The sequence below is a fragment of the Leptinotarsa decemlineata genome, unplaced genomic scaffold (genome assembly GCF_025532065.1).
Source record: "Leptinotarsa decemlineata unplaced genomic scaffold, Ldec_3_MD MMD2_P_RNA_scaffold_6, whole genome shotgun sequence".
NCBI lineage: Eukaryota > Metazoa > Arthropoda > Insecta > Coleoptera > Chrysomelidae > Leptinotarsa > Leptinotarsa decemlineata.
The window spans coordinates 4,693,690-4,716,249 of record NW_027412533.1 but is presented as its reverse complement, the minus strand read 5'-3'; the positions used below and the strand labels follow the sequence as shown (position 1 = coordinate 4,716,249).

General features: G+C 34.3%; 1 protein-coding gene across 2 annotated transcripts in view; it reads right to left on the bottom strand.

Annotated features, from left to right (window-relative positions):
* Positions 1-2,718: 2,718 nt before the first annotated feature.
* Positions 2,719-22,560, bottom strand: part of LOC111504399 (probable cytochrome P450 6a14) — a 22,643-nt gene continuing 2,801 nt past the window's right edge. The window contains exons 2-5 of one of the 2 annotated variants that reach the window (XM_074169849.1): positions 16,094-16,540; positions 12,623-13,318; positions 12,025-12,276; positions 2,719-3,074 (exon numbers count right to left, since the gene is read on the bottom strand). In XM_074169849.1, the coding sequence (XP_074025950.1) occupies positions 2,902-3,074; positions 12,025-12,276; positions 12,623-13,318; positions 16,094-16,514 (1,542 nt within the window). In that variant the 5' untranslated portion in view covers positions 16,515-16,540 and the 3' untranslated portion in view covers positions 2,719-2,901. The remainder of the gene's footprint in view (positions 3,075-12,024; positions 12,277-12,622; positions 13,319-16,093; positions 16,541-22,560) is intronic. The other variant, XM_074169851.1, reaches the window with a different exon arrangement.

Below are 22,560 nucleotides of genomic sequence, written 5' to 3'. Positions count from 1 at the left end.
ACCGAAATTTAAGAAAACTGAAATTATTGAAGAGACCGATATAAAACTCAAAACAAACTTTTGTTACAGGGAGTAAAAGAACATGAAGATACACGTGTTGATAACGCTATACCTTCTACTTCACGTGCTCCGAGTCCAAAGTGACGATATTCAAATAACCCCTATAACCAACCCCATCCTTCCCATACAGCTGGGAAATACAAGAATTATATACAGCAAACATACATTTTTATATTACATAGAACTTAGCTCTATAATAAAACAATTAAACAAACTAGACGACTACTTCCAAATAATCAAAAATAATTTTGATAAGGGAACAATTAATAACCCAATTTCCTATCATGGATTAGCATACAGCCTGCTAGTCAGAACCGAGTATCTTATTGAAATGACAAAAAAGAAATTAGAAAACCTCCAACCCCATATCCGTATTAAAAGAGGTATGATAAATGTTATTGGAAAAATCGAAAATTGGTTATTCGGTACTCTTGATGCTGATGATGGTAAACGATACGACGAAAGTATCGCTATATTAGAACGTAACCAAGAAAATATGATTGATGAGGTAAACATGCAAATCTCTCTGTCCAAAAAATTAATCAATCACTATAATAAAACTATCCAAATTTTGAATTCAAATCAAGAAAAATTAGAAAACAGTCTAAAAACATTTCAAGTTGCAGTTCAAAAAACCATTGGCGACCTGACGAATTACATTAGTTTTCAAGGAATTGTTTCACAAATAACCCTTGACTGCCAAAATATGATTACTTTTATCGATAATCTAGAAGATGCTATCACATTTGCAAAGTTAAATACCTTACACAATTCAATAATACCTAGTTCTGAACTGAAAGAAATAATAAATTATTTAAGCAACATCTATTCTGATTCAAAAATCCCGAAATTTGAAAGTATGTTGACATATTATCAATTTTTCGGTGCACAAGTAACTTTTTCGAATGACAGAATAATTTTCGCAATACACGTTCCTATTGTCGGAAAGGAAGTTCTTACATTTTTCCACCTTTATCCTATCATCCAAAATCACAGTATTTTTATCCCAAAATACCCATATTTGGCACGAGCAAACCACAATATCCATTTCGAAGACAGTCCATGCCCAGTATTAGAAAAAACGTATTATTGTCCAGAAGATTACTTTTCCGAAGACCAATGCACATCCCACCTGATCGAAGGCAAAGTCGCCGATAATTGTCAGCCTCTTCCAATCAATGTGGCAGAGTCGATTATCGAACAAATCACTCAAGAAGAAATCCTGGTAATTCCGATACAGAGCGAAAGAATATTTTCCAAGTGTAAAACCGATCAATATTTGGAAATAAAAGCGCCCACCCTAGTCAAGATCCCGAAAAATTGCCAAATTGAAGTGAGAAACAAGATTTTCACCAACAACGTGAAAATAGGAACAGGCAAGCCACTGATCTTACCTAAAATTGAAATGAAAAATATCGAGAAGTCAACAATATATGAAACACAAAATTTCTCGAGACTAAATTTTGAAGAACTCTACGAAATCAACAATATAGTGGACCGATTGAAACCAATCCACAAATTTAACAACTCCGAAAATAACACTACCATTTTTGGCGTTTTTGCAGGAGTTACTATCCTAATAATTGTCCTGATATTGGCAGCTTTTAAGAAAAATTGGATTAAAACCCGTATACTGGGATGTTGTTGCTTCAAAACACCCCAAAAAGAAGAAAATTCCAATGACGAAGATATGGTTCCAAGCCGCCAAAATAATTCCATTATTTTTTCGGCCTAAGGAGGGAGGAGTTACGTGGTCATAGTTCCCACGACACGGCCATTCACACGGAGATTCAGCTGAGTAAGAGATATTCCAGGAATCCCTTATCTCGACATGCAGTTAGCATCCAGTTAACATTATATTAATTATCATTCTGTTTGTAGCTCTCGTAAGAGACAGTCGTCTCTAGTTTGTAAAATAAATTCTTTTTAAAAAGTTATTTTCTCGTTCCAATCATTTAATTACCGGAAAGTAGAGGCGTACATGACTAAATACACTCTTGCATACTCACCGGTTTTTTACCGACCATTCCAGTCTCGAATGCTCGGTGAAATTGTAGTTACTACGCATTAACTTCGTTTTGGTAGTGCGTGCTAATTACGACAACAAAGCAACTGATTGTTTGACCGATAAAAATCCGGTGAGTGTGCAAGTACTCGCTACCAATAAAATATCGGCCGATTTTATACTGGCCGTCCAAAATCGGTGTGTGTGCAACTAGCGTAACCCAGCCAATACCGCGCTTAAAGCTGAAGTAAAACCATCAGACACCGGTGCAACGTAGGTATTCCGTTTGGAAAATTCGTCGTAAGTATATATGAATAGCTGAAATTAATTTCATTTGGTCGGGATGACCTCCAATATACCGGTGTGTACATACACGGTATTTTCAAGTTTGAAAATTTTAAAATGTCAAGTACTGATACGGCTGAAGAAACTGCTAATGTGTGTCCCTAAACTCCACCTAAAAATATCCTATACCCAGCCGCATATTATCAAAAAAAACAAATAAAATTTTGATCGTTCCTTAGTGCGACTCTGTACAAACAGCCTTGTCTGGGAGATCACGTGTACTATGCATGATGATGTTTTGGAGCTTAGATTGCTTAGATGGACAGAGTATAGTCATAAGCGAAGCACCTCTTTCTAATTGACCCGCAGTCCCAATTGAAACAAAAGGAGATTGCCACCACCGCTCAAGGGTCAAAACTTGTCCTACTTAACGTGTTTTTTGGATTCTTGCGAGAAGTTCACCCTTTTGACAGTTTTCTTGCGATAAAATCGATTATCCACCCTATACATTAAAATCTTTTCAATTGCTTTTACAACATAATTCACTGAAACTAGTATTTTTCTACTTTTTCCAGATTGAGCCAAATACCTCCTTTTGGTACAGAGCTTACTAGAGTGCTCTCGTATTCTATTGGATAAGATGTTCTTTCGTTGAGAAATACTTTGAAATTCTTGAGGATTTCAGCCAGACCAATTTTTATTTGTAGTTTTCCCATTCTTATACCTGAAAGTAAAGTAGTAGTAGTAGTACAAAAACAAAAATCTTCCTACAATGTATAAAGTAACTTCAAAAGTATGTATCGCGCAATTGGGTTATTATGAAAAATTACTTGCAGATTTCACGTATAAAATTTGATGAACTTCATGGGCACAGTCAGTATAGCTATTCAAACCCTGTTGATAAAATATATATGTTACATGAACCATCAATTGCATAATGCGAACATGTTGTTGATTTTCCAAAACTGAAATATAAATTGTTCAAAGACTTATTGATTTATATTGTATTCTACTAAGAGACTACGTTCACGAGGGCTTCAACTTTTGAGTTTTCCTAAAATATTCTGATGTATTTTGGCTGGTCCATGCTAAAACATAGTATGTGGAAATTGATAATTCATTTAAGATGCGTTCTTATTACACTACAGGGTGTTTCAAATTCGGTACTCACCATTGGGATCTCGGAAACTATGAGAGATACGAAGATGGTTAAATTGATAAAGTTCTTAAATTCCGAGTATATCCAGAGATATCCGGAAAAACAGAAATTTCGGAAAACGGTTTTTATTTTTTTCTGGCTTTATTTTTCGAAGGATTCGTAAATAAGTTGCACTTCCACATTGCCACTTTATCCCTGCTACATAATGGTGTTTCAGATCTGATATCCGACGTTTCGTCTTCCGGCCACCGCCATCAACTTTATTTTTTTTTATAGGCGCTACATTGGATTCTTTCTGTTTTGAATATAACCAGATTTCACCTTTTCAATGATGTATTATAAGTTTTTTTTTTGAAAAATTGAAGATATTGAAACAAATTAATTCTAATCATAATAGGCTTCGATTTTGATGTTCCTAAATTTGACTTTCAATTTGTTACACTTAATGATATTTTGTTTTTGTACAAGTCATTGAATTTTTGGCGAAAAATGGCTTTCACGAATGGAGATACCAGTTTATTACAAATACGATAGAAACAGTGTTAGGACGTCGGAAATGTATTTAAACTCCCGAAAGACGACAACCACATCGAACTATGTCCAAGTTATTGCATCAACATCTCACCGAGTTTGATTCGTTTGAAAAGCCAATGAAAAAATACGGAGACGACAACCATCAACAATCAAAATTTGATAAATGAAGTAGGTAAATTAGACCATGTGTCCTTTTCAATGAAAATAGAACTCTGAACAAATAACAATAATTAACTTTTGAATTTTTCAAAAACCTCTGACACTTATCAGTCACCCCGTATTGTTATCAAAGCTCCAATATCTAGGTCTATCCTCTGGTAGTGTCAACTGGGTGAGAAGTTACTTCGATTCTCTATTACCAGTGTGTATCTGTAATAAAAAACGAATGTATAGTTAGATCCTCTATGAAAACCATTGAACGAGGAGTTCCACAAGGATCTATTTTGAGGCACATTTTTTCTCAATTTATATTTTTGACATGGATTGTAGTACCCATCATTGCGAGTTACATCAATACGCTGATGATTCTATTATAGAAATATTATAGAACTGCAGAAAATAACATAAACGAAGACCTAGAGGCGATAAAAAGAAATTCTGACTCCCACTGCTTGAAAATTAATCCAAGTAAATTCCAAGTTTTGTTCATTGGCACCTCAAGCGCACTTTCGTATTTACAACAAACAAATATGCAAATAAAATTATCAAATGATATAATGAATCCAGTGAACGTAGTCAAAAATTTAGACGTTTATTTGGATAGCTCCCTAACTTTCTCCAAACACATTTCCCAAAAACGGAAAATCGCTTTTATGAGACTGAAACACTTATATAACTATAAAAATGTTATCGCTCCCAGTATGAAATATGAACATTGTAACACTTTAATACTCAGCTTATTCGACTATGCCGATGTAGTATATACACATTCTGTTGCTGCATCTACAGCCAAGGAAATTCAACACGTTCAAAACTCCTGTATGCGTTACTCCTTCAATATACCATCCCGAGAACACATTACTCCGTACCTAAATAGCCATTCTGAGCTCAATATGAAGAAACGACGGAAACTCCATTTCTACACTTTAATTCCCAAAATTGTTCAAGCTAAACAGTCATGCACACAGAACTAGACATCATAACACAAATTTTGTCTTTCCAATTCACAGGACCGCTTCTTATCATAAATCTTTCACTTGTGTAGTCGTACAACGTTGGACTGGTTTATCTATTGAAATAAAAAAAATGAAATGTCACAAATTCAAAAAAGAAATCAAACTCAAACTACTGAATGAACAAGAACTCTTTTCAAAGCAAAACTGCAATAGAAAAACTGATAATACGATTTTCTATACATACATGTACTGTCTAGTTATTACAAATATTTCAAAGAGCAATACGTATGAGAATTCTTCAATAATTTCATTTCTATTTTTCTTCTTTTAGTTTTTTTTGTGTTACACTTGTATGCTTTCATTACTCATTTGTATACAAATATATAAATTTGTTATTACCACAAAATTAGCTTATGTATTTTTGTCTTGTGTTGAAAAAAACATTTTTTCCCAGGGAGAAGTGGAAGAGCAACTACGTTGAACTTCTCTCCTTTTTGTCCTCATATTTATCGAATTTTAAATCCAATGTATCTGACATAATTGTGATAAACTCTTTGAGTGAATAAACGTATTATTATTATTATTATTATTATTATTATTATTTTCACCGTAGTGTGCGCTGGTTAGGCCTTATCCCCCGAAGCCCCGATACATTCGGTAGGGCGCGCCAGCAATTATTATTATTATTTTTTCACCGTAGTGTGCGCTGGTCAGGCCCAATCCCTCGAAGCCCCAATACATATGGGAGGGCGCGCCAGCATTATCAACCAATGACCACTCCCCACACCGTGGGGTAAGTGATCATTGGGTTCGAGAATCATGTGCCCTGAGCAAGCGCAGTGAGCCAAGAATGACAGCCTTCTGCATCTGTGCGGCTAAGATTTCTGCCTTAGTGCGGCAAGCCGGTATGATTTTAAGATTCGAGAGTAGAGAGGACATCATTCCACCAAGGACTGCGGAGTTTGAAGAGAAAATCTCGATATTTTATCCGTTTTTCCTCCTCTTTTCTGACGATATTCGTTTCGCCAGGAGCTGAAAACTCCACGACAAATATCGTTTTGATATGGTGGTCGAGAAGGACCACATCAGGCTTATTAGCTTGTATGAGCCTGAGGGCGGGGAACGAATAGTTGCAATAAATTCGGCACTTCTCGTTGCCCACAACGGATTCAATATCCCCCGGAGCGTAGTAGTCTGGTTCACATGTACTCGATTTAGCTCTTTTTGGTGACATTTTTCAACCCTGTTCAAAAATTACGACCAAGGTGTCATTCGATTCTTATTTTTGCCTAGAAAGTTTAAGGAAAGGTCCGAAAACGCGCCGATAAAAATTACAAAAGTTATAAACAATTAAGTGAAAAAAAATGGGGCTTCAGTTTTTTCTTAATATCTCGGAAAATTTTCAAAATTTTGGAAATTTGAAAAAAGATTTGAAAAGATCAATGAATTTGCGTAAAAAAAGTCCTGACTCCCGAAACTGTATCTCGATTATTTATAATTTTTACAGAGCGCTGAAAATAGAGCCAAAGGCGGGTAGTCTGGCTTCCGCGCGCCTTTCGACATTCTGACATAAAAACAAAAAAAATTATTCAAACATATTAAATGTAAATATTGAGGAATGAAAAAATTCATGTAATGTTGGGATACATCAATAAACAATAATCCGCAGTCAAAAAATTTTTTTCCCAATTTTAACGTAAATTATAAATTTGTTAATTAATAACTTTTTCTGAATTGAAAGTTAATATAAAAATCCCTATAATTATTAAACTAAAACCCTGGCATTTTTTCCTTCGGTGAAGTTATCCTCAATAGGCAAAAAAATAGATTACCGTTGCCAAAATAAAAAAATTGTTATTTTCAATTTTTTTACTAACAATTGAAAATTATAATTTTATAAAAAATACATTACAATTTTTTTTTCTAATTTTTTATTGTCTCATGGCCATGTCTCATGGCTAAAAACTAATTACTTATATTTCTTTTTATTTATATACAGCTATTGTTAATAAATTTATTATAAACAAATACAGTGTTTATAAGCAATTCGAATTTTTTTTTTGCATTATGTTAATGGAAAAAAATCATGATTTTTAGAAAAAAAATGGTTTCTTAAAAAAAATTCTGTGTTGCTAAAAAATGCGTTTATTAATTAACAATCGTTTTTTGCAACTAAATATTGAAATTAAGGAACGGTTTTTTTTTTAAATTATAAATTCAATTGTTCTTTGAGGTTTTGAAAAAACTTTTTTTTTAAATTTTTATTCAATTGTTTATTTAAAAAAAATTGTTATGAACAAATTTTTTTTCAATACTTTGTTCTATAATAAAAGTAACTATGTGTTTTTTTTAATTTATTCAATTTTTTACAAAACTTTAATATTGTGATATTAAAAAAAATACATAGTTACTTTTATCATAGAACAAAGTATTGAAAAAAATAAATAAAAAAAAATAATTTGTTCATAACAAAATTTTTTTAAAACCTTAAAGAAAAATAGAATTTATGATTAAAAAAAAACGGTTCCTTAATTTTAATATTTAGTTGCAAAAAACGATTGTTGATTAACAGACGCATTTTTTAGCAACAAAGAAATTTTTTTGAGAAACCATTTTTTTTCTAAAAATTAACATAATGCAAAAAAAAAATTCGAATTGCTTATAAACACTGTATTTGTTTATGATAAATTTATTAACAATAGCTGTAAAAAATTAAAAAAAAATATTAATAATTAGTTTTTAGCCATGGGACATTGAAACAATAAAAAATTAGAAAAAAAAAATTTGTAATGTATTTTTTATAAAATTATAATTTTCAATTGTTAGTAAAAAAATTGAAAATAACAACTTTTTCATTTTGGCAACGGTAATCTATTTTTTTGCCTATTAAGGATAACTTCACCAAAGGAAAAAAATGCCAGGGTTTTAGTTTAATAATTATAGGGATTTTTATATTAACTTTCAATTCAGAAAAAGTTATTAATTATAAAAAAATAACAAATTTATAATTAACGTTAAAATTGGGATAAAAACTTTTTGACTGCGGATTATTGTTTACTGATGTATCCCAACATTACATGAATTTTTCCATTCCTCAATATTTACATTTAATATGTTTAAATATTTTTTTTGTTTTTATGTCAGTGACGAAAGGCGCGCGGAAGCCAGACTACCCGCTTTTGGCTCTATTTTCAGGGCTCTGTAAAAATTATAAATAATCGAGATACAGTTTCGGGAGTCGGGACTTTTTTTACGCAAATTCATTGATCTTTTCAAATCTTTTTTCAAATTTCCAAAATTTTGAAAATTTTCCGAGATATTAAGAAAAAACTAAAGCCCCATTTTTTTCACTTAATTGTTTATAACTTTCGAAATTTTTATCGGTGCGTTTTCGGACTTTTCCATAAACTTTCTAGGCAAAAATACGAATCGAATGACACCTTGGTCGTAATTTTTGGACAGGGCTGAAAAATGTTACAAAAAAAGTACATGTGAACTAGACTATAGGGCAAAACCGGTGTCTCGTCAATACCGTAAGAGTGCCGTAGATGGTAATATAGCACTCTTAGGGCCGCGTTATGTCGATGGATAAAGGCCGAGACCGCATATGCTGGACATGCTGATAGCAAGTGCATTAGGGTCTCGGGCGCCTCGCGGCAGGCCCTGCACCTTGTGTATTATTATTATTATTATTAAAATGTGAAGACAAAAGTAAATCACAGCGAATGCTCAAAATGCTGGCCTTGTTCATGATAACACAACTGTGCCGTTCTTTGAATATTACTCACTGCACGAATAATTTTCCTCCTCCTCAATCTTCCGAACTCTCTAACGATGCTGTGTTGAAGTTCCTCAATATTTTGATATTCCCTCTGACCATAAACTCTATTTCTTCCCGGCCCATTATTTCCTTTTCATTTATCATCAAATATTTCAGTCAAGTAATTAGATACTCGACTGGTAGTGTGTGGTGGAGCACCATAATGTTGAAACCAGACGTTGTTATTCGAATAGTTTTCTAAAATCAACATTAAAAACTGCTGGTAGGTTTCCCATTCAGAATTTCGTCAAATAAATAAGGACCCAAAATTCTATCTTTGTAAATTCCTGCACACGTTAATACTAAATTGCACTCGAGGTCGAATTTCTCGGAACTGCCTGGGATTGTTTATGTCCAAATTACATTTTCCAGGAAAACAGGAATATCAGGTCTCCTTATTAGCCAATTACAAAATTCTAATCGCCTTTTGGGATGACCTGGATGCAATTTTTGAGATATGTGTATTTTGTAACATTTCTAACCGCTTTTTTTTGAGATGTATCCAAGAACTTGTATGACAAATTCATTTCGGAGGAAATTTGACGTGTAGATTTTTCCGGGTTCATGTTAATCTGCAAATCATTGATTTTCAGTGAAAAGGACACAATGTCTAACTTACCTCATACCTCAAATTTTCTTCAGTTTCCTGGTCTATTTTGACAAGTATTTTTTCCTCGGCTTTTCAAATGAACCAAACTCGGTGAGATTTTGATCCAATAACATAGTTCGATGTGGTTGTCGTCTTTCGGGATATAAGTTTGAATACATTTCCGATGTCCTAACACTGTTTCTATCGTATTTGTAATAAATTTATATCATAGGTATCGCTTTTTTCTTCATTCGTGAAAGCCATTTTTCGCCAAAAATTCAATGACTTGTACAATAACAAAATGTCATTGAGTGTAACAAATTGAAAGTCAAATTTAGAAACATCAAAGTCAAATCATATTATGATAAGAATTTTTTTTTTCAATATCTCCAATTTTTCGAAAAAGAATGATAACTTATGATACATCATTAAAAAGGTAAAATTTGGTTCTATTCGAAACAGAAAGAATCCAATGTAGCGCCCATAAGAAAAAATAAAGTTGATGATGGTGGTCGGAAGACGAAACGTCGGATAGCAAATCTGAAAACACCATTATGTAGCAGGGAAAGAGTGGTGATACATGAGTGCAATTTATTTTCCAATCCTTCGAAAAATAAAGCCAGAAAAAAAATAAAAACCATTTTCCGAAATTTCTATTTTTTCCGGATATCTTCGGATATACTTGGGATTTCAGGACTTTCTCAACGGCATATTGTTAGTCAGGTAAATGAGCAACTTTGCCCCAATTTAACCATCTTCGTATCTCTCATAGTTTCCGAGATCCCAATGGTGAGGATCGAATTTGAAACACCTCGTATATCTTCGGCACTACTATTATGCTATATGATGAATAGATAGATGCCCTAAAAGACCCTTTGCATAAAACTCATTTTTTCTTTGCATATCATTTAAGCACGGTGAGAGATTATTTTCTGTGGGTAGTACGTCGTGGTTCATGTCGAAATCGAAGTTGTTATCTAACAGATAGGTTGAATTGGTTTTCTTTGAATCAGAACTTCTTTTGTGTTCGGAAATTCTGGTTTTAAAATTTCTAGATGTTCTTCCAATATAAACCTTTGGGCGCGAACTACATCTCAGCTTGTAGACACCAGATTTGTAGTCCTTGTTGATACTGTATTTGTTGTTTTTTATATATCATATGTAATCAGTCTTGTATGCTACTTATGTTATGTTTAGTTAGTAGTCTACTTATCTTTGCTGATGCCTTTCTTGTATATGTTAGCATTTTGGTCAGCATTTTGAAAGTGTTGGTATAATCTTTTATGTGAAGGTATACTTGTTTAACGGCTTGTTTGAATATTTTTTGTCGAGGATGTGATGAATCATATCCGGATTGAAGTTGCTATTTACTCAAATTTAGTTTATTATTGAAATTCTATGTTGACATGGGGACACTGATGAGTCTGTGGATTATGCTGTGATAAGCTGCTAGTTTATGTTGAAAAGGGTGATAAGAATGGTTTTTAATAGTTGTGTACGTGTATGAGTTGGTTTGTGGTAAATTGCTAAATCATGTTTGTTATTAATTTTTGTGATTGTCGGGTCTGACAATTTTTTCGATCTATTGATTTCAGTTTCTATTGTAAATTTATGATATTTTTAGAGTATTTTCTTTCAAAAAATGTGATTTTGAGTGTAGCTTAGGCAATATATTACTAAACTCGCACCCAAATCGGTTGAGACATTTTTGAGATCTGCATACAAAAACGTACAGACCAACAGTTACACTTTTAATATGTGTAATTATAGCTTATAGCTAACGATAGAATGATCGAAGTTTTATTTTTATTTTAAATAAAACGGGAAATATATATATTGAAAATTCAACTACCTAAAGTCACTAGTCTTTGTAACGGTCCTTTCCTCTGAACCGTGGTGGTTCCCTAAAGTCAAGCTATTCATCGCACTATTCAATCATTCCTAATTATGTTTGATAACCTGTTTCATTTGCTCAGGTACGAAATATTCGAATAAATGTAAGTGCTCAATACATATAAAAATTTAATATTTTTTTTGAAAATTGCACATTTGAATAAACGAATAATAAAATGAATAAATGATTCATCTATGAGACTGATGACATCTCTTCTTTAGGAAGACGCCATCTATAGAATCGATAGAGAACTCAATCCTCGAATATCAAAGATAAACTAGGCCAGTGTCTAAGGCTTAGACAATGACTAGGCTCTACAAGGCCATCAGTTGTAAAGCCAATCTTCGATATCGACTGACGACAGGATTCGTTCTCTGTCTTTCATTACAGAACCCAAATACAACGCATTTATGATCCGAGACCAGACATCGCTGTTTCGACCCATCATAGGTATCATCAGTGGTACTAGCCTCAACGCTGTCTGGGGTTGGATGTCAATATCAAACAGACAATACTTTATTGAAACTCTTCGTTAGAGGTTAATATAGAGATTGAGTACATACCTATGCAATATCTTGGTCCATCTCCGAAGGACAGAAAACTACAAGGATGTCTCTTAGATTTGTTTTCTGAAGTGAATCTTTCTGGGTCAAATTGTTCTGGGTCAGGGTAAATATCTGGATCTCTCTGTATGGAATATACAGGAATGATCAATGAAGTGCCAGCCTCTATTACGCAGTTGCTACCAGGTATTGTATAAGGTTTACCACACTTCCTCAGCAATTTAGCAGCTGGGGAATGTTTACGTAGAGTTTCTAGAAAAAATATATGTATACCTATATAGCAGAACAAATAACTACTTCGTTTGAAAATTTTAAGTAAAACTAGAGTGGACAACCCAAATTATGTCTGAAAGAATATGGAATGGGTATGGGATTTGGTATGGAATGGGTATGATGAAAAAATATGGCGAGAAAACGCAAACGGGGACCTGGGACCGCTTCAGCAAAGCAGGAATCGGCAGTGCAACAAAGGAATTTTTGAAATGGGACTTATAGATGAAGAAAAAGAAGACGTGAAGGAAATGGGCAAGTCAGATAGCTCCAAGCAGCAGAAATTTATCGTTTGACTACCTGGCACACCAAGTCAGAAATGACTTACCCATCATGATTAGATCCAAGTAGGTCATGTCACCCAAGGCTTCATACGTCACTTCTCCATTGTGTTTCTTCAACACTTCCCTTATTTCATGTCTGGCCTTTTCCTGGATATCGTGATTGACAGCCAGTTCCAAAAGTGCAGAGCTAATAGTAGTAGCTGAAGTTTCTGACCCCGCTAGAAAAAAAATGTAACATTGGGCTACGATTTCATTCACGGTCAACAGAGATTTGGCACTTGGGTCCTTGCAGAGAGTGCCATCATCTGTGACTTTTCCCAAATTCTTCAACTGCAGTAGGAAATGCAGAAAGTCATTTCTGTGAATGTTATTCTTTTCTCTATAGTCGATCGTACTTGTGACCAAGTTCTTGTAAAAATTCTCTAAGGATTTGGGTATCACACGAAAACCAACTTTTTTCAAAAACCATTTTGGAACATACTCAGGTATTATAAACATTTTTAGGATATTTCTGAAATTGAGTTTGATCATTGTCTGGCTGAACTTGGCGAACTCCGAATTTGGATCCTTGAAGGTGTTGCACTTAATTCCAAAAGCCACAGAACCTATGACGTTAGTTGTGAAACACATCATTGCTTCTCTTACGTTAACAGGATTTCCTTGTGCCGAATTGGTTTGGAGCATATCGAGTAGATCTGTTGTGCATTCTAATATAATCTGGTGCATCATTTTCACTTTCCCTAAAAAAGTTTTTCAAGTATGCAAAATTGATACAAAAAATTTATTCGCTCTCAATTTAATACTATGTATTGAGAAGAGGGTAAAACACTATTTATTATTACCGAAGTTGTGAAAGGAAAAATATACGTCAGAAATGTTCTAAACATGATTATAAATCTGATAATTAGTCGCGGGATCCACGGGGATAATTTTCTTTATAAAGTAGGTCTAGATGAAGAGTTTACAACACACATATACTTTTCTTTTTTCTGGAAGACCACACGAATACCACTGGTGTTTAACCTACACCCAAAAAAGCAAGGAGAATTTCCTTAACATCTATTATATATAGTATAGGTAGATCTGAAGTGAGTGCTCTCCAGTGAAAAGGTTTATTGTGGCTCACACCTATTCAACTCGACCAAATAAATCCAGCTTCTCAATGGAACCAATTATTTTATTTGGTGAGTCTGACGAAAAATAATCTACTCCTGAGTTAACAGACGATGGTACATTTTCCTTACTCTAGTGAGGACCTAGTGTGGCATTTCAAAGAGATAGCTGCAGGATACTTACTGTACCCATCATACAGGAGACGCTGTCCTGAACCTCCCAGGTAACTTGTAAGCATCCATATCGGAATGTGCAGCTCTAGAATCGTGTCTTATTGAGGTTGACATATTGAATTATACCATGCAGGACTTTCTCGCATCTGGTATGGGTGAATCATCGTTTAAGTATAAGGACCTGTTCAGGAGGAGATGGTTGCTTCTCTTGATGCATATTCTGCTTCTGTTGCTCAAGAATTTGCTACAAGGCAAGCAAGTTCATAAAATATTCTACTGTTGAGAAGGCCACAAGTCACTTCCTGGCTACACAACCTAATCTATTAGATTTGGAGTGTTGGAGAACTAAGAAGTTCCTGTTCCTAATCCGATATTACAGGAAGGAAAGTTGGAGTATCTCCATCTCCTCTGTAAATTCAGTTCAAAAGCTGGAATTGTGAGCTCTTTCCCTTGATCCATTGTTACAGGGACAGTTGGAGTCCTTCCATTCTTTCGGCACACTTCAGTATGAGGCACCATTTGGAAGGGCTCTTACATCCATGGGTGACACCTCATCGGATAGGAGTTTTCTAACGCCCCCCAATGAGTTTTCATCTTTTACATCACCTACCTTCACATAATGTAATCGAGAAACATATAGAGCATCGGGCTTGATATTTTCAAAGTCTTTGACCGGGTCTGGCATGAGGGTTCACCATTCAAACTTGGATGTTATGAGTGGTCAGATCTATTTTGTTCGTGGCTCACCAGTTTTCTCGAAGATGTCAAATTTATAGTGAAATATCTCAGCACGATCATGTAGCTGGAATAACAAGAGGTCAAATTTCAGGAACTTGGAATAATTGTGCCAACGAAATATATATCACAGCAACTCCTAATGTTTTGTAAATTAGAATTTCTGACTATTGCTCATGATAAGGAGCTCTGCCTTTGAACTTGCTGAGGCTGATAGATTTCATCAGAAAAGTCATCAGTCTGATGTGAGACTTAAACGTTGATAGTCTAGAGTCTAGAACATCGGATGAAAGAAGAGTAATGTATGTCAGAAGAACAAGGTAAATGACAGTTGTCCATCGTTGCTAAGTTCACCTCAAGACACCGTGAACTAAGTATTTTTGAGGTTTGAAATTCCATTCTCCGAAAAATGTTTAGCAAATTTGAAATCTATGAGGAAAACAATGAAAATGAGAGGAAATAAACAATGAGTATGAAATTTAAGAGTATGAGAGTAGAAGTGAATCAATAATAAGTAAAACTAAAGATGAAACTGGAACCTCTGGCGTGGAATGAATCCAAAACAACCACTATACCCAAATACCAGAACTACAATATTCATATCGATGCACATTTTCCCAACCAAGTTGGTGTCTTCAGGAGATGTAGTAAACTATTGTATAGCTCTTAAATGGTTAATATTTATATCTAACGGGTTTTGATGGCTGGCTTGGTCTTAATGATATATTTTTGTCTCAGTCCTCACCGCTTATTTCATATATCCTCGACTTTTTCATTTTTCAATCAGTATGAACACGCCTGAGGAAGCGTCTGTATAGTGAAACATGTGTTGCGGTTTTTCAAACTGCCCTGTAAAAATCGATATCAAAGCATGTAAATGCGAAACGAAAAGAATAGTGAAAGTTAGGGAGACTCATTGTATGCCACCAGTTTCATTGGAAGGTAGAAATGGAACCTATGGCAAACTGCAAAACTCTTCTCGATACATGTACACTTGTACACTTCATCTCCTGAAGACCCCAACTTGGTTGGTGAAACGTGCGTCGAGAAGAGTGTTGCAGTTCTGGTGTTTAGGGACAGAACTTGAAGATACACCTTTTTTAAATGAGACACTTAAATTTAAAACTTAAAATCTTGATTTGAAAACTTGAAATTTTAACTTCATTCGATTCCGTACTCATTCGCCCAAGAGTTTTCATTATTCCATTCATAGATTTCAAATATGTTAATACTTCTTCATCGAATGGTTAAACGAATCTCTATTATTGACCAAAAGAAACATTTCAAACCGTGAACAATACTTTTCAAGATCTCGTTCATTTGGAGAACGTCCATTTTTGCATAGGAACAGCTAATAATGTGTTTTAAAAAATCTGACAATGTTTGTGATCTATTGGAAATACTTGGAAATGTGTACAGGAGGAAAATTTATCTTCACGAATACAAATCTTGATGTACTTAGGCGTACTGAGATTAATTTTTTCTGATTCATACCTGATGAAAAAGTTGGATTCAGTTTAACTCTGAGTGCCTTCCATTTTTCATCTTCCAAACAGAACAAATTTCCGGCCAACGGGTCATTTTCTTCGTCCACATAAAATCCACGATTGGGAAAATACTCGAAATCTTTCTGTAGGAGGTCTTTTATTAGATTCAGGTCTGTCACTATCAGAATTGGCTTAAAGAAGTTATATACTCCGCCGTACTTGAGTCCCATTGACTTGAATTTTCTATAGAACTCATCAAACAGTGCACCATACGAAACTTGGTTTCTAAAAAATTGTTTTGTGTTTCCGAAAATGAATTCTGGTTCTATATAGGCAAATCCCTTTCTTCGCCAATACGAGAATTTCCATTTTGAATACAAATAAAATGACGCAGAGATTGTTATCAGGATGGGTACTAAAATCCACATGTCTGTGACTTCACACCAACAGTAAGCTGAAAAATATCTTTTTATGCATTATGATGATTTTTGAGCTTTGGAGCTGTAAGAAATGGGATATTTTCTTCATCATTGATTATTAAAAGTCATATCGATATGTTTATTCTCAGCAGATTCACACCCACAAATTATCCCGGAGGTAGTTTTAGGACACCATGCCACATTCACTCCTATTTACAGAGAGTGGTTATTAGATATGTGCCCATTTCAATTATAACAGATAAGAGAATATGAATATTTCGAAATAGAAATCTCGTAACATGTATCTCTCCCAAAGGGCCTGCTGGTTAGATTAGGTCAAAAGTGAGTGAGTCTATTCGACCTCCACCGCAACCCGCAAGGGTTTATTGTGGTTCACACCTATTCACACTCGACCAAATGAACCCAGCTTGTTAACGAAGCCGATTAGTTTGTATGGTGAGTGGTCTTTCAGGTGAGATGGTAAGAATACGGCTCTGCCTGAATACTACTGTCCACAGCGGCGAAATCACAAAGTATGTGCTCTGCTATTTCATCATTTTCCAAACAGAGACGACACACACTGTCTTCCGACACTCCGAGTCTCTACACATGATGCTTCCAATGACAGTGACCTGTGAAAAGGCCTGTTAGACATCGTGTTCATCCCTACTGTAGTCCAACAACTGTTGAGTATCAAGCTTCGAAGGGTGAATAAACGCCTTGGAGTGAGCCAATCCTGGAAGATTCTGCCAGAAGTCCATAAATCTTTTTGCCATCCAGGTGTTCAATGTTTGTTTGGCAAAGCCTAAAGCTATGCCAATGACATGTTTTGGTTCGATGAAGCTGCTTGCAGCACCCTCATTTGCAAGGGAGTCAGTAGCCTCATTACCTTTCAGGCCAGTATGGCTAGGATTCCACACCGGAGACAATCTGTTGAGTCTTCCTATCGAGGAGAGTCGTTTTTAGCAATTTGCTACCAATTTAGACGTTGCTGGGAAGGAGCTTAGAGCTTCCGACGCCGCTTGACTGTCCGAGAATATTTTTATTGACTTGTGTATGAGGTTGGAAGCTTCCAATCTTTCCACACACAATTCAATAGCATAAATTTCCGCACGAAATACAGTCGCATTGTGTCTAGGCAGGTTGATATCTCTGTCCTGGGTCTGCGACTGAAAACACCTGCACCAGATCCTGAAGGTGTTTTTGATCCATCTGTGAACCAACAACTATCTGCTCTTAATATTTCATTCTTCCGGAGGATTCAGTCCTCTGTACTCGGGAACAGTACTTTATGACAGTTGAAGGCTTGAGTCAGAGGTCATTTCCAGAATGGTGTGACTTCCAGTATCAACCAATAGTCTGTTGCACTCTGCATCTCTAAATGCAATGGATTTATGTGATCAAATCCTTCGACATGTCCATAAGGAGCGTTCCAAGTCCAAGCGTTCCATGTCCAAGTAAGCGTTCCAAGTGAGTGTTTTATCAAGGACAATTCCAAGATATTTCACTTCCGTTCGAAATGGAATGACCTCACCATTGAGGGAAAGTGGCTTTAAATCATCCAATTAACCTGCTGGTTGATGCCTGCCAAAAAACAACTACTTCTCCGGCTAATATCACGCTAGACGTTGAATTATATCCGACTGACATTTATTGCAGATGTTTCCCGTTCATCCAGCAGCAGAACCATGCTGAAATCAATCGGTTAGATCACCTACAGACCGGTTTCGAGATATTACCTCTCATCAGTACAGAAAAGATCCGACCCAAATAGCAGTGTGCCAGAGACTCGACTAAGTTCAACGCGGCTCGACTGCTTGCATGAAACATTTGTCGAAGAGAAATATGGTTAACTAATAACACCTTCATCCCGTCAACAAAGGCCCCATGCGGGAAAGAAACATCCTGTGTACCAATACTCTAAACAGAAATCAAAATAATTATGGAGGCTGTATCGAGAAGAGACACCCACATACGAGAAAATTAATACTTTCAAATGGAAATCTCGAAAAATTCATGTCTCCCAACGTACCTATACCAGAGTTTTTGATGAATGCCTGCCGGAAACAACTACTTTCCCGGCTAATACCACGTTGGACATTGATTTATATCCGACAGATATTTATGCCCCACAGAGGTTAGTCTTGCAGATGTTTTTCGTTCATCCAGCAGTAGGACCATGCGAAATTCAGTCAATTAGTCATATACAGACCAATTTCGGAGTATTACCTCTCATCAATGCAGAAAATAACCGACTCGAATAGCAGTGTGCCTGGGACTCAATTAACTTAAACGCGGCTCGACTGCATGTTACAGAGATACATTTTTCCAGATTTCTATTTCGAAATATCCATTATCTTATATGAAGATATCACTCCTCGATACAGTCTTCAGAATTATAACAGATATATTACGTGCTATATTTCTCTAAGAAGAATTTAACTTTATTTTCCTCTCAAATCATTCAGAATCGGCCAGTCTAGGTTTCTGACGTAATGGTAATAGAAATAGATCAGGAAAGAAGTCGGTCAGAAACGCAAAAAGAAGAAAAAAATTATCAACAGAATGAATATTATCAGAAAATGTTAGGAATCACACGTTAAAAGGTAAGACCTCGTTATTCCATAGCTCGCACAAGCTTCTACTTCTGAGGGCTGTCGTTCGTAGGGGTGCGACACCTGGTTAACGGAAAAACAGATTTTAAACAGATTGTGATTATTACAAGGTACGGGGGAAAACAAGGTGAATTTCAGGGGTCAACAAAATTTCCACTGAAACAGACCTGAAAGTTATAGGAAATACCAAGATCTAGAATTTTTGTATGAACCATTTTCCATATAACCTGAAATGTTATGTAACTGTTTTTTTTTCATTCTAGAAGAATATTTTGTTTATCACGAAATTTCGTAGAAATTCGCCTTTTTGCGTTCTTGATATTCTGTTTTTTTTTGTTAAATCGAAATATTCAGTATAACATTCAATTTTGAAATACCCAATTTCTGGAAACATTTTCCGAAATTAACAGTAGGTAGTATTTTTTCTTGAATGATCTACTTTCAGGAGTGTGAAAGAAAAGTAATATTACCACGAAAAAAAAAAAATTAGAAAAGGCCAATCACTGAAAAACTTTTTTAAATTTAAAAAAATTGTTTTTTGTTTCTTCTGACCAATTTTTCCATTATAAAGTACTTCTTATGCACTATCAGAAACTTGTTTCAATGAAAAAACATTACTGATAATTATAAAAAAATGTTTCGTTATTATTTTGATTAAATATTTTTTAGTTCTGACACCAAAATAAAATCTTATTGTAACAAATTAAAGAATTAACTTTCTTAAACAAATTTATTTCCAACAAAATTTCACTAATCATAAACTAATTTATTTATTACAACACTTAGCAACTAACGCTTAATTTATTTCTACTATTTGAATTTCTTGTTTTGCCGCTCGATTCAATTTCTGAACTGCCCTCTTGGGTCGGGAAGACGTGCTAATTTGTAATCTGTAGTCGGTTCGGTACTAGAGTTTTACCGGCGATTCCCGACTGCATTCTTTCGCGGTGATGTCATGTGTTTGTTCCATGATTCGGCCGGCGTACTGGTCAGGGGCGGCTTCAGATTCGTTACATTATATAATATGAATAAAAAATAGACTTTTTTACCACGCGAAATGGTAAGTTGCATTATAATTTCGTGGGAAATTGATACTTTTTGTTGCATAAAATTCACACTGACATTGTAGATATTTTTATTACCTACAGCTCAAAGGGGTCTTCTTCTGGTGGAAATTATGAAAAAGTATTTTTCATCCCAATAATTCCACTTCATTTCATCACTCTCAACTTGGATGTACTTTCAAGTCAATTAATGTTTTCTTCAAAATCACAACGATTTGTATTCGGTGTGATAGTAATTATTATTAATTTATCATCAATTAACAGAAGGTATTAATTTTCATAATTTGTCTTTCAACAGGTTTCTAAACAGGCATTGGATTCATCGCGACCGAATTTTTAAACAAAGTTAGCGGTTCAGACAGAAATTAATAAATGATTGGGTGCGTTTTGGATTATCGTGAACATAAATATTCTTATTTTGATAATCAATTTTCTATTTTTTATTGACAATGCATCTTAAAAATAAAATAAATACAACAATAAAAATTAATGGGCGCTCCGGGGCGACTTCATTGATTCCAGTGGCGCATTTGCTTTTTCAGCTGCAGGAAAACCCTGCAGGAAAAAAATAATCAATTATTTGATTCAATTTATTTTTTATGTGATAACATTTTTGTATATCATACATATTTAGTTATATTTTTTCTTAAATTCCAAATATATGTTTTTTGGATGAATATACCTGAATACTAATGGTGATAACAAAAATTCTTACTGTTCATCAGTGGCGTCCCTGTCATGCCATTTTTTTATGAAAATCAGGGTACGCCACTGTCCTTTTTACAAATAGATATTATTTTTGTAATTGTCCTCAACTTCTCATAGAATTGGTCCTGTTTTTTTTCTCGTCCGCCGGTCAATTTTTAAGGTAGAAAATAAAATTCATTCATTTACTTGTCCCTATTTGATTTTTCTTAGTTTCACAATTGTGATAACAAGAATTCTCAACGTTCATTAGTGGCGTCCCTGTTAACATGCCCTAGCATATTTTTCATGAAAATAATGATACGCCACGGTCCTTTTTGCAAATAAATATTATTTTTGAAAATGCCCTTCCGGCGGATAATTTTCAAGGTAGAAAATAAAATGTCCCTATGGGAAACCAGCCGTTTAACTGTAGTATTTTGCGGGCTAAAGTGCTAATTTTGATGTCAACATAAATAATTTTGACGCTTCTCTAGCTAGATACATGATATTATCAAAAAATATGGTGAATTTTACAAATACCAAATTAGCAGACATGCATCACTTGTATGGGTATACTGATGGAAACGTATATCAAGCCAGGCGACTGTGTCAACAGCGCTTCTCAAATATTATAAACTTGTTTGTGATGCTTGAACGATTTCAAGCACCCACAGAAGGATGTGAAACAGGACTTGAAAGGAGCACATCGGACTGCAAGAACTCCAGCAATTGAGGTAGTTGTTTTATATTAGTTCGAACTTCCATTGTCTAATATGATACAATATGATTTGAAATCCCTGAAAGAACAAATAAAATTGAAAATTAGAAAGAATAGCAGAAAATAACAATAATATTAAGCAAAAAACCCTGAAATAAAATTACAATAAAATAAAAAATTAAGCAAAATAGTGAAAATCGAACATATAAAATTAAATGGAAATAAAAAACACAAGATTTCAAGCCAATTTACTTCACTTTTATTTATTTTTTTTATTTCATTTTGACTTCAATTTTAATTTTTTTTCTCAATTTTTTATTTTATTTTGATTTTACTTCACTTGGCTTGAAATCTTCTTATTTTTATTTTCATTTCATCTCAATTTTAATTTTTTTGCTTGATTTTTCATTTTATTGTTATTTCATTTCAAGTTTTTTGCTTAATATAATTGTTATTTTCAGCTATTCTTTTTAATTTTAATTTTTTTTGTTCTTCAGGGATTTCAAATCATATTATATCATATTAGACAATGGAAGTCTGAACTAATGAAATTGAACAGTCGTGATTATCTTCTTTCGGGACAACGAATTCGAAGTTATGAATTGCCAAACCGCGTAATAGTTTCCTCTGGAATTTTCCAAAGAGGTGGACATATTGAACAGTTAATTTAATTTTTGTATTTTTTGTTCATGACAGTTTTGTTTTCAAAAATAAAAAAATTATATCTATACATACTAATTGCAATAAATAAATAATTTATGAGTAGAATACAAATTATAAATAAAAGCTTGTGAAAATTTTGCTTATATTCTTCTGTTACCACACTTGTGAAATTAAGAATTAGAGAAAAATCAAATGAGGACAAGTATATAAATGAATTTTATTTTCTATCCGAAAATTGTTTGCCGGACGAAAAAAAGGCAGGCAACCATTTTCATGGGAAGATAGGGGCAATTAGGGCAATTCAAAAA